At 52.5% G+C, this 27,859-nt stretch overlaps 2 protein-coding genes across 2 annotated transcripts; both read left to right on the forward strand.

Moving 5' to 3' along the window:
- Positions 1–302: 302 nt before the first annotated feature.
- Positions 303–9,292, forward strand: Siah2 (siah E3 ubiquitin protein ligase 2). The gene is made up of 2 exons (XM_048334758.1): positions 303–1,069; positions 8,203–9,292. The coding sequence occupies exons 1-2, from the start codon at positions 662–664 to the stop codon at positions 8,758–8,760; spliced, it is 966 nt and encodes a 321-aa protein (XP_048190715.1). The 5' UTR covers positions 303–661; the 3' UTR covers positions 8,761–9,292.
- Positions 9,293–15,278: 5,986 nt separating this feature from the next.
- Positions 15,279–27,235, forward strand: Erich6 (glutamate rich 6). Its single transcript, XM_048334438.1, has 13 exons — positions 15,279–15,720; positions 17,572–17,663; positions 18,589–18,604; positions 19,204–19,369; positions 19,460–19,576; positions 20,370–20,471; positions 21,981–22,138; positions 22,780–22,850; positions 23,871–24,016; positions 24,396–24,481; positions 24,879–25,034; positions 25,821–26,049; positions 26,963–27,235. Exons 1-13 carry the CDS (start codon positions 15,647–15,649, stop codon positions 27,230–27,232), a joined length of 1,683 nt encoding a protein of 560 aa, XP_048190395.1. The 5' UTR covers positions 15,279–15,646; the 3' UTR covers positions 27,233–27,235.
- The last annotated feature ends 624 nt before the right edge of the window (positions 27,236–27,859 follow it).

Genomic DNA, 27,859 nt, shown 5'->3' on the forward strand with positions numbered 1-27,859 from the left:
CCCCGCGGCTGGCCTGGACTCCCCCAGCCCCTGCCCGCACCCGCCGCGGGGGAGCCCCCGCGTCCCCTCGCCGCATCCCGCCCCGGGGGATGCCCGCGTCCCTCCCCGGCCTTCACCCCGGGGGATCCCCGCGTCCCTCCCGCCCTCCGTCCCCGAGCGGCCGGGGCGGGGCCCGGCGCCGCGCGGCCCCGGAAGGCGGCGCGGGCGGAGCCGGGCGCCGGGTGGCTCCGCCGGTCCCCGCGCGCCGGCCGCCGCACACGTGTCCGGGCGTCACGTCCGCGCGCGCCCGCGGGGCCTGCGTCAGCCGCCGCCGGAGCCCGGGGCCGGGACCGGAGGAAGCCGCGCGGTGCGGGGCCGCCGGAGAGGATCGGGGTCCGCGGGGAGGGCGCGCGGCCCGGCCCGATCGCCCCGAGCCCGGCGCGGGAGCGGAGCGGGAGCGGAGCGGGATCTGGAGCCGGGCCGGCCGCCGCCCGATCGCCCGGAGCCCGAAGGAGAGCGAGCGGAGCCGGGCCGCCCGCCGCCCGATCGCCCGGAGCGCGGAGCGCGGAGCCCGGAGCCCGGCCGGCCGCCGTGGCGGCGCCCGGGACCCCGGCGCCCGCGGTGACCCGGGCGGGCCCGCGGCAGGCCGGCGCCCGCGGGCCCATGGTGGGCTCGGAGCGCGATGAGCCGCCCGTCCTCGGCCGGACCCAGCGCTAGCAAGCCCGGCCCCAAGCCGCCGCCGCCCCCGCTCGCCCCGGCCCCGGCCTCGGCCGCGCCCCCGGCCGCCGCCACCATCTCGGCCGCGGGCCCCGGCCCGGCCGCGCTGCCCGCCGCGGCGGCAGTGATCGCGGGCCCCGGCGGCGGCGGCCCCGCGTCCCCGCAGCACCACGAGCTGACGTCGCTCTTCGAGTGCCCGGTCTGCTTCGACTACGTCCTGCCGCCCATCCTGCAGTGCCAGGCGGGGCACCTGGTGTGCAACCCATGCCGCCAGAAGCTGAGCTGCTGCCCGACCTGCCGGGGCGCGCTGACGCCCAGCATCCGGAACCTGGCGATGGAGAAGGTGGCGTCGGCCGTGCGCTTTCCGTGCAAGGTAAGGAAAGGGCGCCGCGCCCCGAGTGATCCCGCGTCCCGCAGGCTTCCGTGGGGCGAAGGGGAAGACGCGGGCCGCGCGAACGGGCGCCGGGGGCCCCGGACCGCACCTCCGCCCGCGCACCCGCCCACGTGGAGGCGCTCGGGTGCGCGGCCCGCGCGGCGTCCCCCGTGCTCCCCGAGGCCTCCCTGGCCGCCGAGCCCGGGTCCCCGCGCTCTCCCTCCCGGCCTCGCACGCGGCCTCCCCGGAACGCGAGCGGGGCGGAGCCGCCGCGGTCACCAACCCCAGCACGGCGTTTAGTGTTAAAAAAGTTTCCAAAGACCAGACCAGTACCTTGAGCTGCCGGGACACCCGCGCCCGCGCCCGGGCACGGATTCCGACCCCACGGGCGCCGGGCCGTACGGAATGGCCGAGGGCCCGTCGTCCCGCACCTTCGGCAGGTGCTTCGCCCAGCTCCGTGCTGCAGACCCCGTGTGCTGGTAGGTTGGGGCGCCGAAGCAGTGGCGACGATCCCCGCATCACCCTTCCGCGCCTGAAACCTGCGGGGCAGCCGCCTCACGGCCTCCCCAGAGTCGTCCCGCTGGACCTAGAAAGGGAAATAATGTCAGCAGTATTTCTGAGGTGGTTCTTCATCTTGTTAAAATTTTTAATGAAAAAAAATACATTGTTCTGCATAGGTTGTGAGCATTCTCCCCTTGGTCAGTGTTGCCCATTTTATAGGGCAAGAGCTCATTTGTTAAATTAAGACTCATTCGCCAGAGAATTCAGGCTTGAGTCAAGTCAGTTAACATAAGTAACTTAGTTTGGCCTTGGGTTCTGCCACAAGTCAAGTTAAAATGGCATATTCAAATTAGGGTTTGAAATCCTACCAGCTGTGTGGGGAAATAGGATGGGAGGGACTGGGGTTTGAGGCCAGCCAGAACAAAAATGTGAAACCTGTAGCAAAAATAAGCAAAAAAGGGCTGCCGGCAGGACTCGGGTGGTAGAGCACCTGCCTGCCCAGTAGTCCTGAATTCAAACCCAGCACCACCAAACAAGAATAAAGGTTGAATTGGTGTTTGGACAAAGGAGCTTTAGGATAACCTGGCAAACTACAGCTGCTCTTCACAGAATGCCTCCCAAGCCACCTGCTCAGGTGTCATTCCTCATACTTTTCTTAGGACAGGAAAAGAGCAGTGGCCTTGAGACCAGAGAAAACCTGGTGACAGTTGACCTCCCGTGGGTGTTGGATGTGGGGCTACCACTCAGAACTTTGGAGAAGCCATATTCTAAACCTCCATTGGCTAATAGAAGAAATGACAGTTTGTGGTTCCCAGGAGAACACATGCTGTGGAGTCCATGTTTCAGCAGTGTCTTAGGAGAAAGGAAAGAGATGGTGATGTGAGAAGGTCCATTTCCAGGGCCTGTGGGGGCCCTGGGCAGCCTTCCCCTCTCTCCTAGTGCCCAGACAGGCTGGGAAGCTGTTTCTCGTGGAATCACAACAAGCAAGTCTCTGTAGGAACGCAGCTGGGCAAAGCTCACCCTTTACAAGCTGAAACAGAGAACCATCCATTCCTTTACAGACCAGAACAGGATGGATGCCAGTGTGTGTGTGTGTGTGTGTGTGTGTGTGCGCGCGCACTCGTGTGTGCGCACATGTGAGAATGCCTACATGTGCATGTGTGAGTTGTTCTGAGCCAGTGTGTGCTCCCCTCCCCTCTGCTGACCAGTCATCCACACCCCTGACGGGGCTGCTCAGTGTGTCATGTGCTTAGGCCCAGCTTCTAACCAGGGTGTGTTTCCTGGAGGGGATGAGAACCCTGGCAAACTGCAGCTATGAGCGGGTGTGCCCACAGGCAGTAGGCAGCAGGAGGCTCTGGGAGGTCCTATGGGACCCCTCATCATGTCCCCACCTGGTCTCCGGATTTCTATTAGGAGCCAGCTCCTGTGAATTCACCTGCACCAGAAACCAGGCCTCAAGAACTTGGCCCCAGTTTCCCCAGAGAGAACATCTGAGGGCTCTTGACTACCTTGGCTGTATATGGGGATCCAGCTGCTTGACACCAAGAACCCACGGCTCCCCAAGGCTCCTCATGGCTCCCTGCATCTTGTGAATAGAGGGGAAGCCATGTAGACTGTCTGACCACAAGGTGCCATCCGCTTCATGTGGGCAGCTTTTATTAGTTGAACTTTGTCTCAGATGAGGGAACTCAGGCCTGTGGAGTGGTCACCGCCACCACATTCGCAGCAGGCCCATCTGTGAAGGTGCATCCCATGGGTGCATAACTTACGCCATAGCAGTTTTGAACCCCAGCTCATACTTGGGCAGGTTCGTGGTGGGGGGCAGGGACTCTGAGCCAACACGTGGACTTGTCATGCCCCAGTTTGCCAAACGACGATGTAAGTGCTGCCAAAGAGCTACCTTGTGTGGGTGGGGACGGGTCTCCTTTAAGTTCACAGCTCTCTTCCACTTGGATATTTATAGTTCATCTTATGGCCAAGAACTCCCCACATCCAGCCCCGGTGGGGATGGGTAGGAAGGGACAGGAGCACGGTATACAGTGAGGGTGTTTCACCCCCTCCTATGTGTGTTGACATCAGAGAAGCCTGAGATTGGACATGTTTTCCCATTATGCATTAGAAGTCGCATACAGAGGAAGCAGTGTATATACACCTGAGGATATTAAACTCCATGCAGTGTCTTAAGGGCCAGACTTGTGCTTCTGACAGATTTATAGTCCAAGCACTCATGAGGCTTAAGCAGGAAGATTGTTAACTCAAGGCTAGCCAGGGCTATGTTGTGAGATGCTGTCTCAAAACTAACAACAAAGTACCAGTATAAACTAGTCCTGTGCATAAGAAGATAAGACAACCTGAGGCCAGTTCAAGCAAAAACACCCAAAAAGCAAACTAAAAGCTGGGGGTAGGGGTGGGGGCAGTGGCTCATGCCTGTAATCCTAGCTACTCTGGAGACTCAGGTCTGAGGATCCTGATTCAAAACCAGCCTGGGCAGGAAAATCCATGTGACTCTTATCTCCAATTAACCACCAGAAACCAGAAGTGGTGCTGTGGCTCAAAGTGGTAGAGTGCTAGCTTTGAGCAGAAGAGCTCAAGGACAAAACATAGGCCCTGAGTCCAAGCCCCACAACTGACAGAAAAAAAAAAAAAAACTAAAGCAAATAAAAGGGGGTGGGGCATGGCTCCAGTGCTAGAACTCCTGCCAATCAAGCACTGGGCCCCAAGTCAAACTAGAACCACCATCATCCAAAGAAAGGCCTAAGGACTGGCAGGGGGATGAGCACTTGTCTGAAAGCAGGGGGACCCTGGGGAGGAGGGCAGGTGGCCAGCTCTGAGCCTCCAGGTCTCCAGCTCTGCTTTGAAGTGCTTTTGTTTGCTTGCATATCCTCTAAAGAGACCTCACAAAACCAGTTCTCCCAGCCCTTGTGTGCTGGCCTGCCAGCTGACCATGCAGATTGTGGCTCAAATGGTCGAACGCCTCCCAGCAGGCTTGAGTCAACTTAATGTCAAGTCTGTAAGATAAAAGCCAACATCTGGCCCCCACTCTTCTTGAGATTTCCAAGCTGATAATGACCCCAAATCTCCTTAACAATACACCCTCAATGGGTGGCCCCTCTACTTCCTCCTAGGCAAAGAGGATGAATTTTTGAACCCAAGATTTTAGTTAGATTGCTCCCCCAGAAGAGAGTTCACAATGTTCACAGTATTTTCTGTCTCTCCTGGGTTTGAGCAAGTGTTTGACAGCTCCAGAACTGAGTAATGCTGTTTTCTCCTGTTGTCATCTGCCCTGTGCATGGATAATTAACTCTCTGCACCTCCTCCAGGGTGAGTGGGGAATCCACTAGGAAGTTTGGAGAGAGGGTTCTGGGGCGCTCAGAGCACTGGCTGGTGTGAGGCACCAGAAAAGACTACTACTCTGGTGTGCACAGTGCTTGCACTGTTCTTCACAGCCAAGAGAAGACAGGACACAGCTTTACCAACCATGCAGAGGTGACTGGCAGGCTCAAGGTCAGAGAGGGCAGATGACAGGAGCCTTGCTGACAGCTGCCCCATGGGGGGAGAGGAGCTGTAACACAGGTCTGGAAGAACACAGGGCATCAGACCAGCAGCACTCTGCCTAACATTTACAAACACCACCACCACTCCTGCTTCATTATGAGGTGCTTTTATCAAAAACGACAAAAGCAAACATACTGTCTGGAATCAGGAAAAAAAAAGAAACCACGTTGAATTGAAACTCCTTTGTACAACTACTTAAAGATAATAAAAAATAAAATGTTCTCTTACATGATTTCAAGGTCTACTGGATTTTTCTTAACTTCTAGAGTAAGGTTTCTGGTTAAAGTAAAAATTAACATGTGCAGAACATTAGAGCTGCAGATAAACCTAGTATTTACTGATAAGCAGATATTGGGTAGGTAAGAAGCAACAGAACCATATGGCGTCAGGTTTGAGGAACTCTATTCTATGACACGTCTGAGGCCCCTCGCAGTGGGCCTGAGTGGGATCAGCCTCTGGCAAGGGGTATCTGCTCCTGTCCCTGTTTCATAAGCAAGTTGCACAGGCTGTGTCAAGTGGGTAAACTGGAGGCATCCAGTGTTTGGACTGTTCTGATGCACCTCATTATGTGTGTTTGTGTGTGAAAGAGTCTCTGCTGTGCGGGAGCCGCACATCAGGAGGAGAGTGGGGCGGCTGGCTGCTTCCCTCAAGACAGAAATGGGGCCCTGGGCTGTGTGCATGAGACCTTTGAGCTAATGTGCTGGATCCTAAAGACAGTCAGAAATGTGATTTCAGCACTTCCTTCCCTACCCCTTAACACATTCTCCCTCAGCTTGGAGCCTGCCTCCCCCACCACTTTCCTTAAGGTGAATTCCCCAGCCAGGCGAGTGAGCTCATCTTCCCTCTAAGGAGCCCTTAGTTTAGCTGTGGACTGGGTCTCAGCCTCTTGTGGTGCTGCCGAGAACCAGCTTCCGGAAGGACAGGTCTCCCGGCCCGGGTGCAGAGATCTCGCCTTCACATTTAGTGGGGTAGCTCTAGCGAGAGTGTGGGCAAACTTCTGGGTGTTCTAGCCAGATGCTGGGGTATTGCACCTGAGGTGCCTGGTGCTGGGTACTGGTGGGCAGGGGCCTGGCGCCAAGGCACTAAGGCACAAAGTATCTGGTGCCTGGGTACTGATGCTGGGTGCTGGTGGTCAAGGGACCTGGTTGCCTGGGTACTGGTGGACAAGGTGCCTGGTTGCTGGAGTACTGGTGATGAGATTCTGCTGCCCTGTCCTCTAAGGAGTGGCGCTTCCAACGCTGTTCTCTCATAGACCCAAGTCAGACGTTAGCACTTGCCCCACACGCAGTGTGTTTGTGCACTCTGGTGTGGGGTGCACTGGGCTGGGGCAGGAGATGAAGACAGATGGAAATTATTTGCTTCTTTTTACCAAAAGACTGACTATGTGACTCCCACGCTGCTGTGTGCAGTAGTGGAATGGCAGAGTAGTGATGTGGTCCTGAGTGACCACGAGTGACCAGAGCAGGGACACGGGGTGTGGCTCCTCAATGGTCAGGCTTCAGGATCCTCTGGTTTCTAGTCTGGAACAGGCAGAACCGGTCCCTGGTCCACCCTCTGCACTGGCAGTCTGACTCTGACACTCCCATGTAGTCTTGGTAGTAGTGCCTGTTACATGGGCCGCTGCTGGTGTGCCCTCACTTACAATCGACCCCTGACCTGTACACCTTCACATCTAGTTTTTCATTGGCCAAGACAGATCTCACTCACTTCTTGCCTGGCCTGGCTTTGAACCATGATCCACTCAATCTCTACCTCCAGAGCAGATGGGATTATAGGCATGAGCTCCCACACCAGTTTATTTTTAAGGCTTTAAGTGCTTATTTTATTCGTTCTAAACAAACTGTAATGGTAATCTTTTACTTCTTTTCCCAGCATGGGTGAGTTTGTTTTCAGAACCCCTGGGGCTACTTCCATAACAACTAGATTTGAGATTATTTCTTTAAAAACAAAACAAGATCTTGCTGGGCCCTGGTGGTTCAAGCCTATAATCCTAGCTACTCACAAGGCTGAGATCCTGAGATCCAAGAATTGTAGTTCATCAGGCAACAACAAATGCTGGAGGGGGTGAGGGGAAAGAGGAACTCTTCTCCATTGTTGGTGGGAGTGCAAATTAGTACAACCACTTTGGAGAACAGTATGGAGGTTTCTCAAAAAGCTCAATATAGACCTACCCTATGACCCAGACATACCACTCCTAGGCATCTATCCTAAACAGCAAGTCCCAAAATATCAAAAAGACATTTGTACTTCCATGTTTATCGCGGCACAATTCACAATAGCCAAAATATGGAAACAACCCAGATGCCCCTCCACAGATGAATGGATCCAAAAAATATGGTACCTATACACAATGGAATACTACATAGCAATTAGGAATGGTGAAATACTGTTACTCGCAGGGAAATGATCAGAACTCGAACAAATAATGTTGAGCGAGACAAGCCTAGAACATAGAAAACAAAGGGGCATGATCTCCCTGATGTATGACTGTTAAGAAAGGGAGACAGAGAGACAGTAGAGACCAGGTCTGTGAAACCAAAAACTGCTTGTCAAATGGTATTTCCCACAGGATTGGGGCAGCAACCCAACAATATGTAACTAAAACCAAACAACTACTCAACATATAAAGGTCAAAAATCGACCTCTTAGTGGAATACAATAGCTCAAATCTATGTATGTACGTTCATATAAGTCTACTATCGACATATTGTCTAATATCGACATTACATTTAAAGCCCTAGGCGAATTTTCTTGGGTGTGGCCACGTGGCTACTGTATATGTTCTTGATAAATTGTATATTGTATATATGTCTACCTGACCTAGAGAAGAGATAGAAAAACAGGACGTAAGATATCACAAGAAATGTACATACTGCCCTACTATGTAACTGTACCCTTTTTGCACAACACCTTGTCAAAAAAAATTGTGTTCAATTAATAAATTAAATAAAAAAAAAGAATTGCAGTTCAAAGCCAGCCCAGGCAAGAAGGTCTGTGAAACTTATCTCCTATAATTACTTTTCTAAATGTTTCCACGCAGTACTGATGGTCATGTCTGTCTCTGTGTGTCCCCTCAGTATGCCACCACAGGCTGCTCGCTGACGCTGCACCACACGGAGAAGCCGGAGCATGAAGATGTGTGTGAACACCGGCCCTATGCCTGCCCCTGCCCTGGTGCCTCCTGCAAGTGGCAGGGTGCGCTGGAGTCTGTCATGTCACACCTCATGCTGGCCCACAAGAGCATCACCACGCTGCAGGGCGAGGACATCGTCTTCCTGGCCACGGACATCAACCTGCCGGGCGCCGTGGACTGGGTCATGATGCAGTCCTGCTTTGGCCACCACTTCATGCTGGTGCTGGAGAAGCAGGAGAAGTACGAGGGTCACCAGCAGTTCTTTGCCGTCGTCCTGCTCATTGGCACCCGCAAGCAGGCGGAGAACTTTGCCTACCGGCTGGAGCTGAATGGAAACCGGCGGCGGCTGACCTGGGAGGCCACACCACGCTCCATCCACGATGGAGTAGCTGCCGCCATCCTCAACAGCGACTGTCTGGTCTTCGACACAGCCATTGCACACCTGTTTGCGGACAATGGGAACCTGGGCATCAACGTGACCATTTCCACGTGCTGCCCCTGACACACCAGGCGTCCACCACGTACCAGAGGCACTCTCTGTTCAATAAAAGGTTTTATAGAGGTTTACTCGGTATGTCTACACAAGTCCTCGCCCATGCTGGGTGACTGGCATCATACGACGGTTCATAAATGGGGGGATTGGGGCGGCAGGGGAGTGACCCCAAATTCACCCTGTGATTAATTTGATCACTTCCAGAACAACAGACCACCCCACCTGCTCCGTGGACTGTGCTCAGAGCCAGGTGGCTTCCCCCAGCCTGTACCCATCAGGGAAGAGGCCCAGGGGCTGCAGATCTGTCCCGTCTCAGGAGTCGGGTGTCACAGTGCCTCCAAGCCATATCTCTAGACCAGGGGTGACCACACATGGAAACTTCTAGAGTGCTCAACTGAAAATGCAGATTTGGGCTGAGTACCAGTGGCTCACCCCTGTAATCCTAGCCACTCAGGAGGCTGAGATCTGAGGATCTCAATTTGAAGCCAGCCCAGGCAGCAAAGTCCATGAGACTTTTTAATATCCAAGTAACCACAAAAAAAGCCAGAAGTGGAGGTGGTAGCTCAAGGGGTAGAGCACCAGCCTTGAGTGACTAAACTCAGGGGTAGCACCCAGGCTCTGAGCTCAAGCCCCATGACTGTGGGGAGGGAAAAGGAGAGTTGGAGAGTTTGTGAATTTCAGCAAGGTCACCAAGTAAGTCTTTCACACAGCTCAGGGATGACTGGCTTGAATTGTGAGTCCAAACTCAAGGTGTCTTCACGCTGCTCAGTCCCTGCTCCAGTCTCACTGCCCTGCTCAACTCTGCCCACCCTCACCATCACGATGCTGAGTCCACACATGACCGCTCCCAAGACCTGGCTGCCCCTGGAGTCTGGGGTGCATCGTCCAGGAAGGCGGGTTGCACGGCCTGGACATTGTCTCACTATTAGTCCTTGCTTACCCATAGCCAGATGACCCATCTACACCCCTCCACCCCCACCCCCACCTTCCTTGATGGGCAGCTAGAGGCCAGTCTGTAGTGAGATGAGCTTTATCACAGTGTCACACCCTTGCTGTTCAAAGGTACATGTTGGTGGTGGGATTTTTATTTTTTTATTTTTGCCACATTCACTTTAGTTTTTTAATAAATATTTTCCAGAAATAAACAGTGTGCTTTGTTTTCTCTAGCTGAAGAATTGAGATTTTTCTGAGCATTTGCACAGTGCTTTTGGGGATTGGCACTGTGGCTGTGACCTCTGACCAAGGTCACAGCCCTGGTCTGTGTCAGCAGTGGAGTTCACACCTGCATCCCTGAACCCCAGTGGTGTTTGGGGGCTCAGCCTTGTCCCTGGGACTGTGCTCTTTACCCCACAGGAAGAGCTCGGCTTTGCTTCTCAGTGCCTAGAAGAGGCCTGCTGGGCACCAGTGCCTCAAGCCTATAATCCTGGCTACTCAGGAGGCTGAGATCTGAGGACTGTGGTTCAAAGCCAGCCTGGCAGGGGAGTGTGTGAAACAATCATGTTCACTTAACCATCAAAAAGCCAGAAGTAGAGTTGTGGCTCAAGTGGTAGAGCACTGACTAGCTTTGAGCATAAAAGCTCAAGAACAGCACCCAAGCCTTGAGTTTGAGCCCCAGGATCAGCAGGTGCACACACAAAACAGAATGAGAAATTTTTCTCTATTCTGTCCCAGCTCATTTGATGGGATTGTCCCTGTGCTAGCCTCTTTCTGATCTTTGGGACTTGCAAGAGCCAGCAACGTGACCCTGTGACCCTCAGTGTGCAGTCACAATCATGGGACTGGGAAGAGGATGGAGGCTCTGCTCCCCTCGCCACGCCCCACACAGCAGCTGTGTCTCCCAGGGCCACGGGGGCCACAGCCTTTCCTCTCACCTGTGAGGGCCTCCCCAATCCAGCAGCCCCTCCACGCATACTCAGCTCTTGTTCCCACAGCTGGGTGGCCCCCCACACTGCCCTCTTACAGGGTGACCATAACCGGCCCTCTTTGCCACAAGTGTTCTATCTGTCATCTCAGTCACCACACAACCTCAATAAGGGGCACAGGGTCAGCCTGACTGACAAGATGAGGAAACAGAGGCATGAGGTGATCAGTACATGCCAGAGTCCAGGCAGCCGGGTGGTGGGGCCAGAGATGCTGCCTATTTCTGTTCTCTTTACAGAAAACCAGTGGTGGGGGTCAGGACAGTGGTTCAGAGGCAGAGCTCCAGGTTACACTGCAGAATCCCTCAGGTGCAGATGCTCTGGGACTCTAGCCGTGAGAGCCTCTGCTTCATGTGACCTGCCCAGTGCATGACCAGAACAAGAAGCACCATCAGAAAACACAACCAGGGTCACGGCATCCCCTCAAGGCAGAGGCCTGAGATGAGGCTGGAGAGAAGAGCAGGGGAGGAGGGAGAGCCGGCCCGGAGCTGCGCAGGCTAGTGTGGGCCAGCGCCGGGCCGCAAGGCCAGCAAGGCCCACATGGGCCAGCACAGTGTGCACCAGGGCCCAGTTCTGCTCAGGGATTCAGAGTCCCCTGGAGGACTCAGAGCTGCCCACCAACTCATGAAACCTCACCCAATAACACAGTCTGCTCCTTACATGCCACCCAAGTACCAACCACATGCCCATCATGTGCCCCCACCTGACCCAAACGTGCCCTCCACATGCCCACCACATACTCTCCACATGCCCACCAAATGCCCTCCACATGCTCTCCACATGCCCACCACATACTCTCCACATGCCCTCCACATGCCCACCACATGCCCTCCACATGCTCTCCACATGCCCACCACATACTCTCCACATGCCCTCCACATGCCCACCACATACTCTCCACATGCCCACCACATACTCTCCACATACTCTCCACATGCCCTCCACATGCCCACCACATGCCCACCACATGCCCTCCACATGCCCGCCACATACTCTCCACATGCCCTCCACATGCCCACCACATACTCTCCACATGCCCACCACATACTCTCCACATACTCTCCACATGCCCTCCACATACCCACCACATGCCCACCACATACTCTCCACATGCCCTCCACATGCCCACCACATGCCCTCCACATATTCTCCACATGCCCACCACATACTCTCCACATACTCTCCACATGCCCTCCACATGCCCTCCACATACTCTCCACATGCCCTCCACATACCCACCACATACTCTCCATATGCCCTCCACATACTCTCCACATGCCCTCCACATGCCCATCAGTGCCCACCATATGCCCACCACATGCCCACCACATACTCTCCACATGCCCTCCACATACTCTCCACATGCCCTCCACATGCCCATCAGTGCCCACCACGTGTCCACCACATACTCTCTACATGCCCGCCACATGCCCGCCACGTGTCCCCCAAGTGCCTTCCTCGTGCCCCCATGTCCCTCATGTGCTTAGTGTATCTTCCTGAACCATGACTAGCGATTGCTAGATGAGATGAGAGATGACTTATTTTCCTGTGTGATTCATTGCGAGGATCACCAGACACAGAGCTCACCAATGTTTTGAGCGGTGATGACAGTACTGGGGCTCGATCACAGAGTTCTGAGGTGTTTAGCTGGTCCCTACCTCAGGGACTGGGGCCTCAGCAGGGCCTCAGCTTGGGGATTCTGGGGCGAGAACCCTCCCAGGACCCTAGTTGCCACTTGGTGAGGGAGGGTCCGCGGTGCCCCTCCCGCCTCTTCTCACATCCTCCAGAGGGCTGTGTGGAGCAGAGCCTGGGCTGCCTTGGTGCCTGTGGGAGGGGCAGGGACTGGAGCCCCCTCCTCACCCACCAGCCCGGCCCACACTGGGCCTTTTCCGTCTTTCGCATGCCATGTGCTGCCCCCTCGTGGCTCCCTGGGCTATTATACCCTGCGGGAAGAGCTGAGGGGGTGGACGTGGGCTGGCCACCCCACCTCAAGGGCCAAAGAATGAAGTGGGCACAGGACAGAAAATAATAAGCCAAAATAATAAGCCAGGCGCCCATGGCTCACATCTGTAATCCTAGCTGCTCTGGAGGTTGAGATCTGAGGATCACCATTTAAAGCCAGACTCAAATCTCCAGTTAACAGCAAAAAGCCAGCAGTGGAGGTGTGGCCTTACGTGGTAGAGCGCCAGCCTGGAGTGGAAAAAGCTAAGAGACAGTGCCTAGGCCCTGGATTCAGCCCTAGTATCTCCTACTCAGACAAAAACCACACCAATGCAGAACTTGCCTATCACAAGTTCTTGTTATTGTTCTGTCTCTAGCTGAGGACAGCTGCCTGACCCCTTCTGCTTACTGCCATGACACCACCGCTTTGAGAAAGACAGGCCGGCAGCTGTGGGCAGCCAGGTGCCCTGGGCATGGAGAGACTGGGGTGACCCGGGGCCGCAGGGCCACAGGCCCCGCAGAGGACAGCGGCTGTGGGCATCAGGGACACTGGTCACAGGGGGATGGACGGCCTAGGGCTGCATGGCCACAGGTCCCGCACAGGACTGCAGCTGTGGACAGCTGTGGACGGCTGTGGATGGGCATGGATGGCTGTGGGCATCTGTGGGCGGCTGTGGACAGCTCTGGGCAGCTGTGAGCAGCTGTGGACGGGTATGGATGGCTGTGGGCAGCTGTGGGCATCTGTGGACGGCTGTGGGCAGCTGTGAGCAGCTGTAGATGGCTGTAGACCGCTGTTGGATGGGTATGGATGGCTGTGGACATCTGTGGGCGGCTGTGGATGGCTCTGGGCAGCTGTGAGCAGCTGTGGACGGCTGTGGACCGCTGGGGGCAGCAGGGACCCTGGGTCACCAAGACACCAGGATCAAAGCAAGCAGAGTGAGGCCACCACAGAGTTTAAAGTCTGGGGCCATTGTCCAGCACTCCTAAACACGCTATACCCCAAACATCCAAAACACACCCTTAGATCCGCCCCAAGCTGAGGAGCAACTTGGCCCACACACAAAGGAGGGCTCATTGAATGGAAGGGGAAGGTGGGGTCCCTGAGGCTGGGTCCCAATGGAAGTTCCCATAGGCCTCAGACCGCACCCTCCGCAGTGACACCAACCAGCGCCGCTGCCCAGCGGCCCCCTTGGCCCCCTTGGCCCCAGCCACGCCACTTTTGAAGGAAATAAAAAGAATAGAAATAAAGCGTGGGGGGGGCACTCCAGAGAACCTTAGGGCGCGAAGCCTGCGGGGGGCCTCCAGGGGGCTCTCTGGGGGACGCTTGCCCCGCGCACGGCAGAGGGGACGCCCAAGGCGTCCTGCCCCTTTAAATCCGGGAGGCGGGGCGTTCCCCCGGAGACGGGGACGCCGCGGGGGCGGCGTCGCCGGGAGACGGAAGGACGCGGCTCCGCGGGGCGCCGCGCGCGAGTCCCGGAGCGGCAGCCATGGACGTCCTGCGCTCGGATCCGGATCCCAGCTCGGGAGAGTCGGAGGAGGAGCTGGAGGAGGAGGAGCTGGAGGAGCTGGAGGAGCAGGAGGAGTGGGAGGAGGATGAGGAGTTGGAGGAGGACCGAGTGGAGGAGATGGAGGAGGAGGTGGAAGAGGAGGAGGAGGAGGAGGAGGTGGAGGAGGAGGAGGAGCACCGCGCCGAGCACCGCGGGGACCCGGCCCCGGCCCCGGGGGCCGGCGCAGAGGGGGCGGCCTCCCCGTCCCCGTACGAGGAAGAGCTCCTCTCCACCCTGGACCTGGCCCGCGGGGACGACGTTGAGGACTGGGAGCAGTCCCAGCCGCGCCTGGTCAGCGTGGACAGCACCAGCGTCAGCTCCACGCTGCCCAGCCTGCCCAGGAGCTCCACGCCCAGCGCCTCGGCCAGCCCCAGCCTGGCCTCCTCGGCCTCCAGTACGGCTGGGCTGGGGGGCTGGGAGGCAGAGCTGGGGGGCTGAGGGGCCTGGGTGGCAGAGCTGGGGGGCTGAGGGGCAGAGCTGAGGGGCTGGGGGGCGCTGGGAGGCAGAGCTGGGGGGCTGAGGGGCAGAGCTGAGGGGCTGAGGGGCCTGGGAGGCAGAGCTGGGGGGCTGAGGGGCAGAGCTGAGGGGCCGGGGGGGCTGGGAGGCAGAGCTGGGGGGCCTGGGAGGCAGAGCTGGGGGGCTGAGGGGCAGAGCTGAGGGGCTGAGGGGCCTGGGAGGCAGAGCTGGGGGGCTGAGGGGCCTGGGAGGCAGAGCTGGGGGGCTGAGGGGCCTGGGAGGCAGAGCTGGGGGGCTGAGGGGCCTGGGAGGCAGAGCTGGGGGGCTGAGGGGCCTGGGAGGCAGAGCTAGGGAGCTGGGAGGCAGAGCTGGGGGGCTGAGGGGCCTGGGAGGCAGAGATGGGGGGCTGGGTGGGCCACGGGGGCCTGGGCTTAGGGGCTGGGAGGGCCACGGGGGGCTGGGCTGGGGGCCTAGGGTGAGAGGCTTGGGGGGGTCTAGGGTGGCCTGGGGGGCTGGAGGTCCCGGTTGGGGCCCGGGCACGGCCTGCCTTCCCCGAGTCTGGCACCCTGAGTCTGTCTCACTTAGGTTTTCATACGTCCTTTTAATAGACAGCACCCCTAGGCCCTGGGTGGCTCACACGTGTGATCCTAGCTCTGGTTATGCTTAAGAAGTTAGAAGTGGTTTCTCAAGCAGAGTTGGGAGCGGTGTGGAGCCTGGGCCAGCAGGAATCCTGAACCTCCGGATTTCAGTCACCCCCAAGAACTGGGATTATGGGTTGAAGCACCTCTGCTCCACCGTCCTTAAAGAGACAGGCGTGGCAGAGGTGTAGTGGGTGCAGAAGGGGTACTTGGTATTTGGACCCGGTTACTCCCTACCCCAGCACATGGCACAGGCATACATGCATGTGTAAGTGCATGCACATGCACACACACATATACAAACGTGCACATGCACACACACACACTGTGACAAAACGACAACGAATCTTAGACAGCAATGCTGATTTATTAGAGGGAATGTCTAAACTCTGAAATGCTTCACTCAACAGGTTTCCCTAAAATATTTCAAACATTTAGGAAAGACATGTCTGAAGTAGATTTAGACAGGTAAGAAAACATTTCTAACTTTCATATTAGTTTCTGGAAACTGATAATATTACCTCCTCGATAAACATGTTATGAAATGCAGTAAAAATAATCCAGGCATTTACAACTTATTTATACACACACACACACACAAATATTTTTTAAATTGCATTGGAGCTGGTGAGGCAGAAATTGGGGAAAATCGCTGTTTAAGGACAGCACAGACAAGTGAGCAAGACCCATTTCAACAGATAAGTCTGGTGTGATGGCTCCGTTCTGTATGTCATCCTGGCTATACAGGAGAGGCCTAACTAGGAGGAGAGTGGTCTGAAGTCTGCCTGGTAAAACAAGACCCAATCTGACAAACAAGCGAACTCAAAGGAGCCAGGGGCATGAGGCTCTGAGTGCAAACCCCAGTCCTGTTAAAAAAAACAGGAAGCTCTGGAATCCCCATGAGTCCCAGGTTCCTTGCTTGCAGGAAGGTGGTGGTGCTGCCAGCTCCACTTGACTTTTGCAAAGACAGGCAAGGTTCTGTGAGTGGTCACCACCAGGTATTAAGTATTAAGCACTAGATATTAAGTTCTCAGAAGTGTTAATTTTGTAACCATCCTCCATCTGTTCTCCATCTTCACATGGAATCCCAGAAACCATCTTGTGTGTTAGTTTAGAAGGACAAAGATGCGTTCCTTATCATTAACCATTTCATTGGGGTGGGGGAAGGAACCACACAAAATGCTGCCCATAGAATTTTCTAAAACACTGCTGCACTCAGCCCAGAGGTTGGATAAACAGGATGCACTCCTGCTGAGACTTGCTCAGGCATCCACAGAGCTGTCCCTTGCAACTACAGTCATAAACACCACTGGACTGATACAGTGTGCCAGGCAACACACAGCATGAACATGTGGACTGAAGATGGTGAAGAAGGGCCTCCTTGGATCCCAAGCCCCGCGTATGGCTCAGTCGTTTTAGGAAACCCTAAAAACTGCAATGCAGTGATGAAACAACAATCAGGAAAAGCAATATTGTGACAACAATTAACTAGTCAAATTCTCTAATTACTGCCTCCTCCTTATGTCAGGAATGCAACTGAATTATTAAATTAATTGAAGAAAGAATGCAAGTGGCTCAATTACAGTGCATTTAACATCAGCCTTTAAAACAGAGCTGGGGGTGGGGTGGCTGGGAATATGGCCTAGTGGCAGGAGTGCTTGCCTCATATACATGAAGCCCTGGGTTCGATTCCCCAGCACCACATATATAGAAAATGGCCAGAAGTGGCACTGTGGCTCAAGTGGCAGAGTGCTAGCCTTGAGCAAAAAGAAGCCAGGGACAGTGCTCAGGCCCTGAGTCCAAGGCCCAGGACTGACCCCCCCCCAAAAAAAACAAACAAAAAACAGAAAAACAAAGCTGGGGTCATTTTTAAGCATGAATAATTAATGCTAATTTAAATTCAAGGGTTTCCATGTACACCTCACTACCACCAACAGCCACCCCCATATCCACTGATTTAGTAGGGCCTCAAGGGGAAAATGTGGCATTGTTTAGAAAAGAAATTTTTTCCAAAACAAATGTCAGTTGTAGGCATGACTCAAGAACTTGCCTAGTGAGTATAAGGCACTGAATTTAAATCCAGTAACATACACACACACGCACGTGCACATGCACATACTAAGAAGTCATGTGCTCAAGAACAGATTTGCTCCTCACACTATGCCCAACCTAACAGATCGACATGAAGAAAATATTACACAGAAAACAGAACCAAGATCTCCCATGTGCGCTTGCTATGTGATTATTATACTGACTATATTTAGACTTGCTAGGGGCCAAATAAGTATACTTAAAACTAATGCTGTATCTAAATTCCAGGAATATCTACCAGAGTTTGTGTCCATGCATTTCAATGTCAACACAGACCGAGGAAAGTTGGCTTCAGGAAATTTATGGAAAACTGTTTGCAAGTAGGTAGCTTTTATGGGGAGAGGAGCCTGGGTGCTGGAATCCCGGGGTGGAGGAATGTGAGCTGGCATTGAGCTCCTGTGGAAGCAAAATTGCCACTGTGATGGAGGGCAAGGAACATGGCCTCACCAGTCGTGTGTGTGCATGTGCATGCATGTCCTCACAGAGTTGTGTGCATGTGTGCATGCATGACCTCACCAGTCCTGTGTGTGCATGCATGTGTGTGCCAGCCAGGTCACCGGGCAAGGTGAGGCCCCACCCTAGAGTCTGGAGGTCTAGAAGGGAGCATCCTCAGCCAAAGATTGGTGCTGAGCCCTGGCATCTAGAGTTATATACTCTGGTGGGCCTGTTAACCCTTGAGTCTTTCCCGTCCCTCCCCTCTGGAGTGGGGAGTCATTCCTGTCTCTCCTCTCTGGAATGGAGTGTCTTTCCTATCCCTAACCCTTCATTCATGACTTCACAGCTGGAGGACCACCTCACCCTCACCAGACTTAGGTATTATTTACCGGAGTCTGTGGAGTGCTGCAGGCTTTAAAGTGTGTACCAGAACAAGAGGCCTGGGGACTTTGGAAACTAGAGAAGGAAAGAGTGTTTTGTGGTTCTGGGAAGGGTACTGTACTCTGAATGCCCCCTGACCCTGAAACAAGGGTGTGAGGATGATGGTTGTGCAGGAGCACTACCTCGTCCCAGAATATTCACCAGAGCACCCTAGGATGGCAGGGGGGCATGGCCCATGGTGACACATGGGCGTTAAGTGCCTATGTACCTTATTGTTGACACACTGTGATTTGGGAAAAGGCAAAAATGCAAAGATAAAATAAACACGGCAAGGGTACTTATTTTTCCAAGAGACATGTCTTCTTGTATATTTAACTTATTTCTGCATTGGCAAGATTAATGATAAACACGCATGCTTATTTTTTGAAGAAGAAGAAGAGGAAGAGGAGGGGGAGGAGGAGAAAGAGAAGGAAGAGAAAGAAGAAGAGGAGGAGGAGGAGGAGGAGAAGGAGGAGGAGGAGGAAGAGGAAGAGGAGGAGGAGGAGGAAGAAGAAGAAAAAAAAGAAAAGGAAAAAGAAGAGGAAGAAGCAGATCTCATCTCCAGAGAAAGTGAATTTGAAACTCTAACCTCTAACCTGCCAGGTGAGGGGCCACTGGGCCTCAGCTTTGGTTAGCGATGCAAATGTGCCATGCACAGTGCCTGCCTCTTTGAGGAAAGGCTCTAAGAGTGTGTGTAAGAAGGCACTGGAAGGCTGGGAATATGGCCTAGTGGCAAGAGTGCTTGCCTCGTATACATGAAGCCCTGGGTTCGATTCTTCAGCACCACATATATAGAAAAAGGCCAGAAGTGGCGCTGTGGCTCAAGTGGCAGAGCGCTAGCCTTGAGCAAAAAGAAGCCAGGGACAGTGCTCAGGCCGTGAGCCAGGCCCAGGACTGGCAAAAACAACAACAACAACAAAAAAAAAAAATCAAGAAGGCACTGGAAATTAGGGGCTCTGGGGCTGAAATCCTGTGTGTGCATATGTGTGTTTCTGTGCATGTGAGTGTGAAGGACAAGGAGGACTGGGTAGGGAGGAATCTCCAAACTAGAACAACTAGGACACTTGGCATGAACTTTAAGCCTCCCTTCCCCCCCCCCCCCCGCCCGCCCTCAGGAAGATGGGTCGTCAATCCCGAAGAGCTGAGGCTGAGCATTCTGTGCGAGCTGGAGGTAGGCAGGCTCACGGTGGCACTGCCCACAGCTCCCTGAGAAGCCACGGCTCCAGCCCTCCACTGTTTCCTTTCTCTTTGTATAATTCAGTTTAAGGAAGACTTTATTACACTGTTTGAGTCTCCGCTAAGAACACTGCCCAGCATTGGGCTGCCGCCCGTTCTGTCATACAAACACGAGAAAGCCACACTGGACATTAACTACCAGGTGATTCTTTAAGATGTTTTGGGGTTTCGTTTGTTTGTTTGTTTTTTAGGTGTTTGGTTTTTTTTTTTTGTTTGTTTGTTTTTTGGCCAGTCCTGGGGCTTGGACTCAGGGCCTGAGCAGTGTCCCTGGCTTCTTTTTGCTCAAGGCTGCTATAGCACTCTGCCACTTGAGCCACAGCGCCACTTCTGGCCATTTTCTGTATATGTGGTGCTGGGGAATTGAACCCAGGGCCTCATGTATACGAGGCAAGCACTCTTGCCACTAGGCCATATCCCCAGCCCTGTTGTTTTTATTTCTATCCTGAGGATTGAGCCCAGGATGTCGCACTTTGCCACTGAGCTACATCCCAGCCTTTAAGTTGTATTCCTTATTGCTGTAAAAATGATACCAAAGGCCACATGAAGATTTGTAAAGAAGCTTGACAAGGATAAAGGCAAAGGGCTCGCTTGCCAGGTGCTCCCTGTGATGACTGCCCCTGCAGGATTCCAGGTGCTTGCCCACACCAAGTCCAGGGACAAGCACTCAGCCATGGGGCGTTGCCCCTCCAGGGGTCACCCCAGGCCCTGACGGCTTGCTTCTCCTCCCCTGTAAATTCTCCTTTCCTCACAGACGGGATTCAGAGGACCAGGCTGGGCTCCCAGACAACTGAGACTGCCACACTGCCCTCCTCACCTCTGGCAGCCCCGGCCTTCCCAGCCCAGGGCCTTGTCCCTAGTGCCACAGAGCCCCGGGAGTAACAGGAGCCACGGGCCTCACAGGGACAGCTCCTCATTGTCCTCCTCCCTCCCAGAAGGATGAAGAGGAGGAGGAGCACTCACTCAAGTGTGAATTCTGTGGAGCTGACCTTCAGGCATTTTTTAGCTATGCGGATCTTTGCTCCAAACCCACAGGACATGTAAGTTCTAAAAACCAGTGCACTTTATTTTTGTCGCTGTTTTTTTTTTTTTTTTCCCAGAGCTGAGGACCGAACTCAGGGCCTTACATCAAACTTGGGGCCTTACACTTGCCATGCAGGTGCTCTTCTACTGAGCTAAATCCCCAGCTCCTATTTCTTTACACGTAGTATTCTGTCCTTCCCCTTTCCTGACTATCTCAAAGAAACTATACCTGGGCTGTCAGGGAAATGCAAGTCACAGCTAAGAAGGAAAATCACTCCACACCAGGAGAGACACAGAAGGCTAGGTGCCAGTGCTCATGCCTGCAGTCCTAGCTATGCAGAAAGCTGAGTTCTGAGGGTTATGGTAGTTCAAGGTCAGGTAGATAGACCTGAGAGATTCTTATCTCCAATAACCAGCAAAAGCTGGACTTGGAGATGTGCACAAGTGGTAGAACACCAGACTTGAGCAGAAAAAGCTAATAAGCAAGAGCACAGGTAAATCAAGCCCTACTACTGGCACTAAATCAATAGAGATAATAGTAAGTGTTAGGGCCAGCTCAGGCAAAAATTTTGTGAGGGGGCTGGGAATATGGCCTAGTGGCAAGAGTGCTTGCCTCATATACATGAAGCCCTGGGTTTGATTCTTCAGCACCACATATATAGAAAATGGCCAGAAGTGGCTCTGTGGCTCAAGTGGCAGAGTGGTAGCTTTGAGCAAAAAGCAGCCTGGAACAGTGCTCAGGCCCTGAGTTCAAGGCCCAGGACTAGCAATAAATAAATAAATAAATAAATAAATAAATAAATAAATAAATAAATAAATAAAACAATTTTAAAGAAAGAAAAAGCACACAGGAAGAATACACTGAAGGATCCAAGTTCATGTGAGCCCAGGTATAAATGTGAGACCCTACTTGTAAAACAAAAGTAAAATGGCTGGTGGCCTGGCTTATGATGGAGAGCTTGCCCAGAAAGTTTAAGTGCAAGGCCCTAAGTTTAAACTCTAGAACCAAGAAGAAGGAGAAAGGCTGGGAATGTGGCTTAGTGGTAGTGTGCTTGCCTAGCATGCATGAAGCCCTAGGTTCGATTCCTCAGTACCACATACATAGAAAAAGCCAGAAGTGATGCTGTGCTCAAGTGGTAGAGAGCTAGTCATAAACAAAAGCAGCTCAGGAACAGTGCCCATGCCCTGAGTTCAAGCCCCAGGATGGGAAAAAAAAGAGGGATGGGTGGGAATAAGAACAACAGGTGGATCTGGAGAAACAAAGTTAATGAGTGGTTTCCAGAGTAAGAGGAAGTGCTGGTTAATGGGACAGGTTTCCCATCCTAAAATTGCTTATGATTATAGATGCACAAATCCAAACACTAGGAATGCATTGAATTGTCCACTGTAAGTGGCTGAGCTGTAGAGGGATATGAATCTTATCATTATTAATGAAGCTGTGAACATGAAAATGGCTGTGGACACCCCTGGGGTCCCGCTAGTCACCTCACCTCATTGAGGGGTGAGATGACCTCTCTGCCTTTCAGAGTTTCTGCTGTCATCGTTTTCAGAATCTGATTAACTACATCTATGAGGAAAGCCAAAAGATGAAAGGCCCTGCATTTGAGTTAATCAGTATCCAGCCTCATGCAGCCCATGGCAGTGAGCTGGATAGGATTAAGGCGAAAGAGAAAGCCTTGCGGAGGTAAGCTGGGTCTGGGTCCATTCAGGCAGGCCAGCTACTCTGGAGAGCTCTGCTTAGTGCCACCCTTGTTGTTGTTGTTGTTCCAAAATACGTCATCATGACTGTACATTCTCTATAGACAAGCACATCTCCTGAGTAGAGATAGAACTTGGCCATAGCAAGCCACTGGAGGGCTGGAGATGTGGCTCACAGGTGGAGCCAGGCCCAAACCCCAGCCAGGCCCTAGGTTCAGTCTCCAGCCAGGGCAGTGGAGGGGCAGTTCCAGAAACTCAGAAACTCAGATACTCACTGATTCAGAGTGGAACTTACCAACTGTAAATTGTCAAGGCAATTCAGAATTCCTATGTGGAGGAAGCTTGCCCAACGATCTAGAGACCCATTAAATAAACTGGTTAAAAACAGCAATGGAGCCATGTGCTTGCACATGTCATCCTACTCACTCAAGAGGCCGAGATCTGAGGATCATAATACGAAGCCGGTGCTGTGGCTCAAAGTGGGAGAGCCCTAGCCTAGTTCAAGCCCCATGACCCACAAAAAAAGAGAAATGCAATGGATAGCAAAACTAAGCAGGAATTTATAGTATACTGCTTGAAATTACGACCTCCGTTCAAACTTGTACATGGCATCTTTGATTTTTATAGGAAACAGGAGCGACAACTGGCCAGACATTTTGCGATGATAACAAGTGAGCCCAGCAACTTCTCTGAGGAAGGTGAGTGGGGGGAGCCCACATGCCGTGCTCACTGCACAGCCTTGGGGCTCAGCGTGCGACCAGGGAAGATGAAGATGAAGACCATGTCTAAGTAGCATAAAGACAGTTGTCAGATGGCTCAAAAACTGGGGGTCTCAGTCGTCTGACTTTGGGAAGTTTTCATCACATTGTCGTTGTTCACTGAAACGCCCTAGCAGCGCCCACTACAGCCACAGCCCTGGAGAGCTGAGGCCCCGACTCAGGGCGGGGAAGGGCACACTCCATCTTGTTTCCCAGCCTGGGTGGGGAGGATGCGTGACCAGAACACCTCAGGCTTGGGGGCAGCAGCCAAGCGGCCTTCCCATCCCAAGCCCAGTGCTTGCTGCTCTCCACAGAACCCCCCCCCCCCGGCCCTGCCGTCCCTGCCACCCAAGAGCTATTGAAAAGATGTCAAGAGAACACGTACTTTTGTTAACTTAGACTGTGTAACTAAATCCCTAATATTGCTTAAGGTCTCTTGATATTCAGTTGTTTCTTAACTGAAATTAGAACCTAGAAAATTCCACTTAATAAAACTTGTTTTTCTTTTTCGTACTTTTTTCTATTCTTTTTAAACCCAAAGAATGTTTTTAACAAAAGAAACCCCTCACTAATTTGATGAAGGGCCTCATTTTTCTCCCTTTAAAAAATTCTATCCAGGTGCCAATGGCTCACGCCTGTAATCCTAGCTACTCTACTCAGGAGGCTGAGATCTGAGGATCACAGGTTCCAAGCCAGCCTGGGCAGGAAAGTCCATGGGACTCTTTATCTCCAATTCACTGAAAAAAAGCCAGGAGTGGAGCTGTGGCTCCAGTGGTAAAGTACTAGCCTTGAGTAACAAAGCTTAGGGACAGTACCCAGGCCCTGAGTTCCAGCTTGGACCTGGCACAAGTTAAACAAAAATTATCTGACAAATCAATGCATTTATAATGAGTTTGATATTTAATTTTAGAAGGTCTTAGAAAGCTTAAAACATACACATACATGTGCTTTTCTTTCCTGTAGATTCAAAGCACTTAAAAACCATTTCTTACCAACTTTCCATGGATGTACAAGAAAAAAAGCCAACAGAAGACATGTATGACTTTTATATAAGAAACACCAAAATGTCCATCATTTGTTGTGATTCTAGGAAAGCATGTGGCAAGGTAAGTAACTTGGAAATTCTTTTTAATTGCCATTAAAAAAAATCAACTTGGCCACGTGACACATTTAACTATTTGTCAGCAAGAACAGTTTGAGAGCTGGATATGGGCTGTGAGCGGGGGTGTGTGGAACCCTGTAATCTCCAGCACTCGGAAAGCTGAGGCTTTCTGAAGATGGCAAATGGCCAGGTGATGTAGCAAAGATAGTGTTTCAAACAGATAGAAAGATGAAGGGTAGGGAGTTAGATGACAGATAGATAGATAGATTGCCAGACTGACTGACAGAATAGCCATGCCGAGGCCAGCCCGTGTTTGCTGCCATGTTCTAGGCTCTCTCCCCATGACACCTGTAGCTAAGCGTTCTGTTCTCTCCCGGGCACAGGTGGTGAGGAACGAGCTCCTGGAGAAGTATTACAAGCAGGGGAACAAGTTCCTGACTTCATTTCCAGATGGAACCACACAGATATTGTATCCTTTCTTTCTTCAAAAAGAGCAACAATGAAATACAGGGATATCCTACTGCCCAGAGAAAAGCTGGTAAAATTTACAAGATCTTTTTGAAGTTCCCTGCTTCTTCCATGTCCACAGAGCAGACTGGTTTTTATTTCTCATTATTCTGTTCATAGGGTATATGAATTAATTTTCAGGTGTGAAAGTGACCAATATGTATAATTCTTTTTACATGTTGCTAGATTCTCTTTCCTAGTGGTATTTGCATGAGACACTCTATGCCTTGTAGCTACATGTTGATCCACATACAAAGTAAAAAACCTTTTTTTGTTAACACTAACTCCCATTTTCAGAAGGGGGAATTTCAGTGAGCTCTCATAAATTGAACCACTCCCTGGGCCTTATCTGACCTCAGCTACCCATCGGGGAATCTGGCCCTCATCCGAGTGCCCAACAAAACCAGCGGCTTCACCAGCATCGTGCAGGAAGATGCACTCGTGGCTCCTGCCGTCCTGGCTGTGCTTGACTCCTCCGGCAGAGCCTCCTGCTACCACCCCAATGGGAATGTCTGGTAGGTGCCATCCAACTTCTTTCATTCCATCTCATTTTCTTTCTAGTCCTGTTAAAATTTTCCTTTTTAAAGAGTAAGGAGCCAGGCACCAGTGGCTTATGTGTGTCATCCTAGCTACCCAGGAGGCTGAGATCTGAGGATAACGGTTCAAAGCCAGCCCAGGCAGGAAAGTCCATGAGATTCTTATCTCCAGTTAACCACCAGAAAACCAGACGTGGCGCTGTGACTCAGGTGGTAGAGCGCTAGCCTTAAGCAAAACAGCTCCAGAACAGCTCCCAGTTCCTGAGTTCATGCCAAATGACTGACCAAAAAAAAAGTAAGGATGGTTTTAGGAAGATATGTTAAGTTAGTGGTCTTCAGGTGGCACTGTACAGCTCAGAAACATTTTTGGTGTATTCGATTCCACATGTTCTCAGAGGGGAAAAAAAATCTCAGAACATAGGAACGATACAATTGCAATATAGAAGGTCTGGGGTGACTGCAGGGATTTGGGATGTGAGGCTAGAAGTCTCCAGAGCCGTGCCATGATGCCACGCTGCTTCCTCCAGGGACACAGCTTGCCTGCATGTTCTTGCTGTGCTGTGCGGCATTGTGGGAGAGGCGTTCCCACCTGGTAAACCACCTGTGGCCAGCCATTCACACCTGCAGACTCCATAATGAAGTCAGTTCTCGCTCCTGAGACTCATCACTGGCTTCTGCCACTCCTGCAACAACTGGCTCGTAGCAGCATCCCGGCCCCTTGGTTAGCATCTGAGCTTGTAACTGGGGCTTTTCGTCTCCTTCCAGGGTTTACATCAACATCTTGGGAGGCCAATGCTCAGACCAAGCTGGCAACAGAATAAGAGCCTGGAATTGGTCACGGTCCACTGTTTCCTCATCCTTTGTTTCATTTAAGCCAGTCTTCCTTGCTTTGAACAATTATGTTGGAATCCGCATCTTGGGACAAGACAAGATTTCCATTACTTTCCTAGCAATGGGCCAACAAGCAAGAATCAGTGTTGGAACCAAAGTGAAGGTACATTAAAAAAAAAAAAGTAGTTTAAACAGTTCACAATAATAAGAGAAGCTCAGAGTCCAGAAGTGGAAGTAGGTAGGTAAGGGGATCACAGTCCTGACCAGTCTTGGAAAAAAATGGGGCCTTGTCTAAAAAGTTACGAGGGCTGGGAATATGGCCTAGTGGCAGAGTGCTTGCCTCGTATATATCCAGGGCTCAGCTTTTGTTTTCACTCTCAGGTGATCTCATTGAGTCTTGGTCCTTCTAGAACCTCTACCCAAATACCCAAGCCCTGGATTCAATTCCTCAGCACCATATATATAGAAAAAGCCAGAAGTGGTGCTGTGGCTCAAGTGGTAGAGTGCTAGCCTTGAGCAAAAAAAAAAACAAAAACAAAAACAAAAAGAAGCCAAGGACAGTGCTAAGGCCCAGGACTGGCAAAAAAAAAAAAAAAAAAGTAAAAAAAAAGTAAAAAAAAAAAGGTGAATTTTATCTATATGTTGTTTCTAACTGCCTCTCGTGTTTATTCAGAGGTGTTAGGCGCAATTCATTTATAGTAGGACAGGTGAGCCACCACGGGGTCACCCCACTGTGCATCCACCCCTACTCCAGTTGGGGCGGGGACCAGGTTTCCAGTCAGGGGAGACTGAGGCAGTGGGGAGGGCAGGGGCCCAGGGCAGGAGGCCACCCACAGACAGGGACCCCGCAGAGGAGGAAAGGCACCCCAAGGTGCCCCCCAGCAGACAGGCTGCTGGAGGCCTGGTCTCCCTGAGTTCACACAGACCCAGGCCAGCCGGCAGAAGTATCCAGGTTGGCTGTCGGCTCTTCCCTCCTACTACAGATAGCCTGGACACCAAGTGAGGGCCCAGAGTCAGCATCCACCCACCCAGTCCCACTGCTGACTTGTGCCTCCGCCTTGCTTTCTGCTGACCAGTTGCTCCAGCCCTGGCCGTTAGACATCCCCACGAGGCTGTACCTGGGCGAGGACGACCTGATGCTGCTCGCCACGCTGATCAAGATCCGGCGCCTGCTCCACAGGCTGGAAGGATTCACCAGCTTCCCCTCCAGCCAGGTGCGGGAAAAGCTGAAGCAGCCTTCCTACCTTTCTTCACTTTGCCTGAAACTAATTGCACTCTGCCGTAGTTTTGGTATGCCAGAAGATAAGATGGCAACCATTGCAGATATAATAAATGAAAAGCTGTGAGTGAGCACCTTCGTTGGCTGTGCTAAGGTTTTTGTTGTTTCTGGTGTAGATGGGGGCGGGGTGGGGGGGAGAACTTTAAAGAGTGCCTGTGGTTACTATGCCTGTCATCCCAACCACAACCACATAGCAGGCTGAGATCTGAGGATCATGGTTCGAAGGCAGCCCAGGCAGGAAAGTCCCTGAGACTCTTACCTCCAATTAAGCACCAGAAAGTGGAGTGGTGGCTCAAGTGGTAGAGCACCCTCCTCAAGTGAAAAAGCTCAGGGACAGCACTCAGGCCCTGAGTTCAAGCTCTGCGCACGCATGTGCATGCGCACACTCACACACACACACAGAGCATACCAAATGACTAGGAAATACCAAGAAATGTGCTACTTTACACATTAAAAACACACTTTGGGACTGGGAATGTGGCTTAGTGGTAGAGTGCTTCCATAGCATGCATGAAGCCCTGGGTTCGATTCCTCAGCACCACATAAACAGAAAAAGCCAGAAGTGGAGCTGTGGCTCAAGTGGCAGAGTGCTAGCCTTGAGCAAAGAGAAGCCAGGGACAGTGCTCAGGCCCTGAGTCCAGGACTGGCAAACAAAAACAAAAACAAAAACATACTTTTTACATTTAAAAGTAAC

Source organism: Perognathus longimembris, chromosome 26 (genome assembly GCF_023159225.1).
Source record: "Perognathus longimembris pacificus isolate PPM17 chromosome 26, ASM2315922v1, whole genome shotgun sequence".
NCBI lineage: Eukaryota > Metazoa > Chordata > Mammalia > Rodentia > Heteromyidae > Perognathus > Perognathus longimembris.

Excerpts from the sequence above, each read along its gene's own strand:
- Erich6 (XM_048334438.1), top strand. The coding sequence starts at position 15,647 with ATGCTTCACTCAACAGGTTTCCCTAAAATATTTCAAACATTTAGGAAA. Across the intron at positions 19,370-19,459 it reads GCATTCTGTGCGAGCTGGAG|TTTAAGGAAGACTTTATTAC; the intron begins GTAGGCAGGCTC and ends TGTATAATTCAG. Across the intron at positions 19,577-20,369 it reads CACTGGACATTAACTACCAG|GATGAAGAGGAGGAGGAGCA; the intron begins GTGATTCTTTAA and ends CCCTCCCAGAAG.
- Siah2 (XM_048334758.1), top strand. The coding sequence starts at position 662 with ATGAGCCGCCCGTCCTCGGCCGGACCCAGCGCTAGCAAGCCCGGCCCC. Across the intron at positions 1,070-8,202 it reads CCGTGCGCTTTCCGTGCAAG|TATGCCACCACAGGCTGCTC; the intron begins GTAAGGAAAGGG and ends GTGTCCCCTCAG.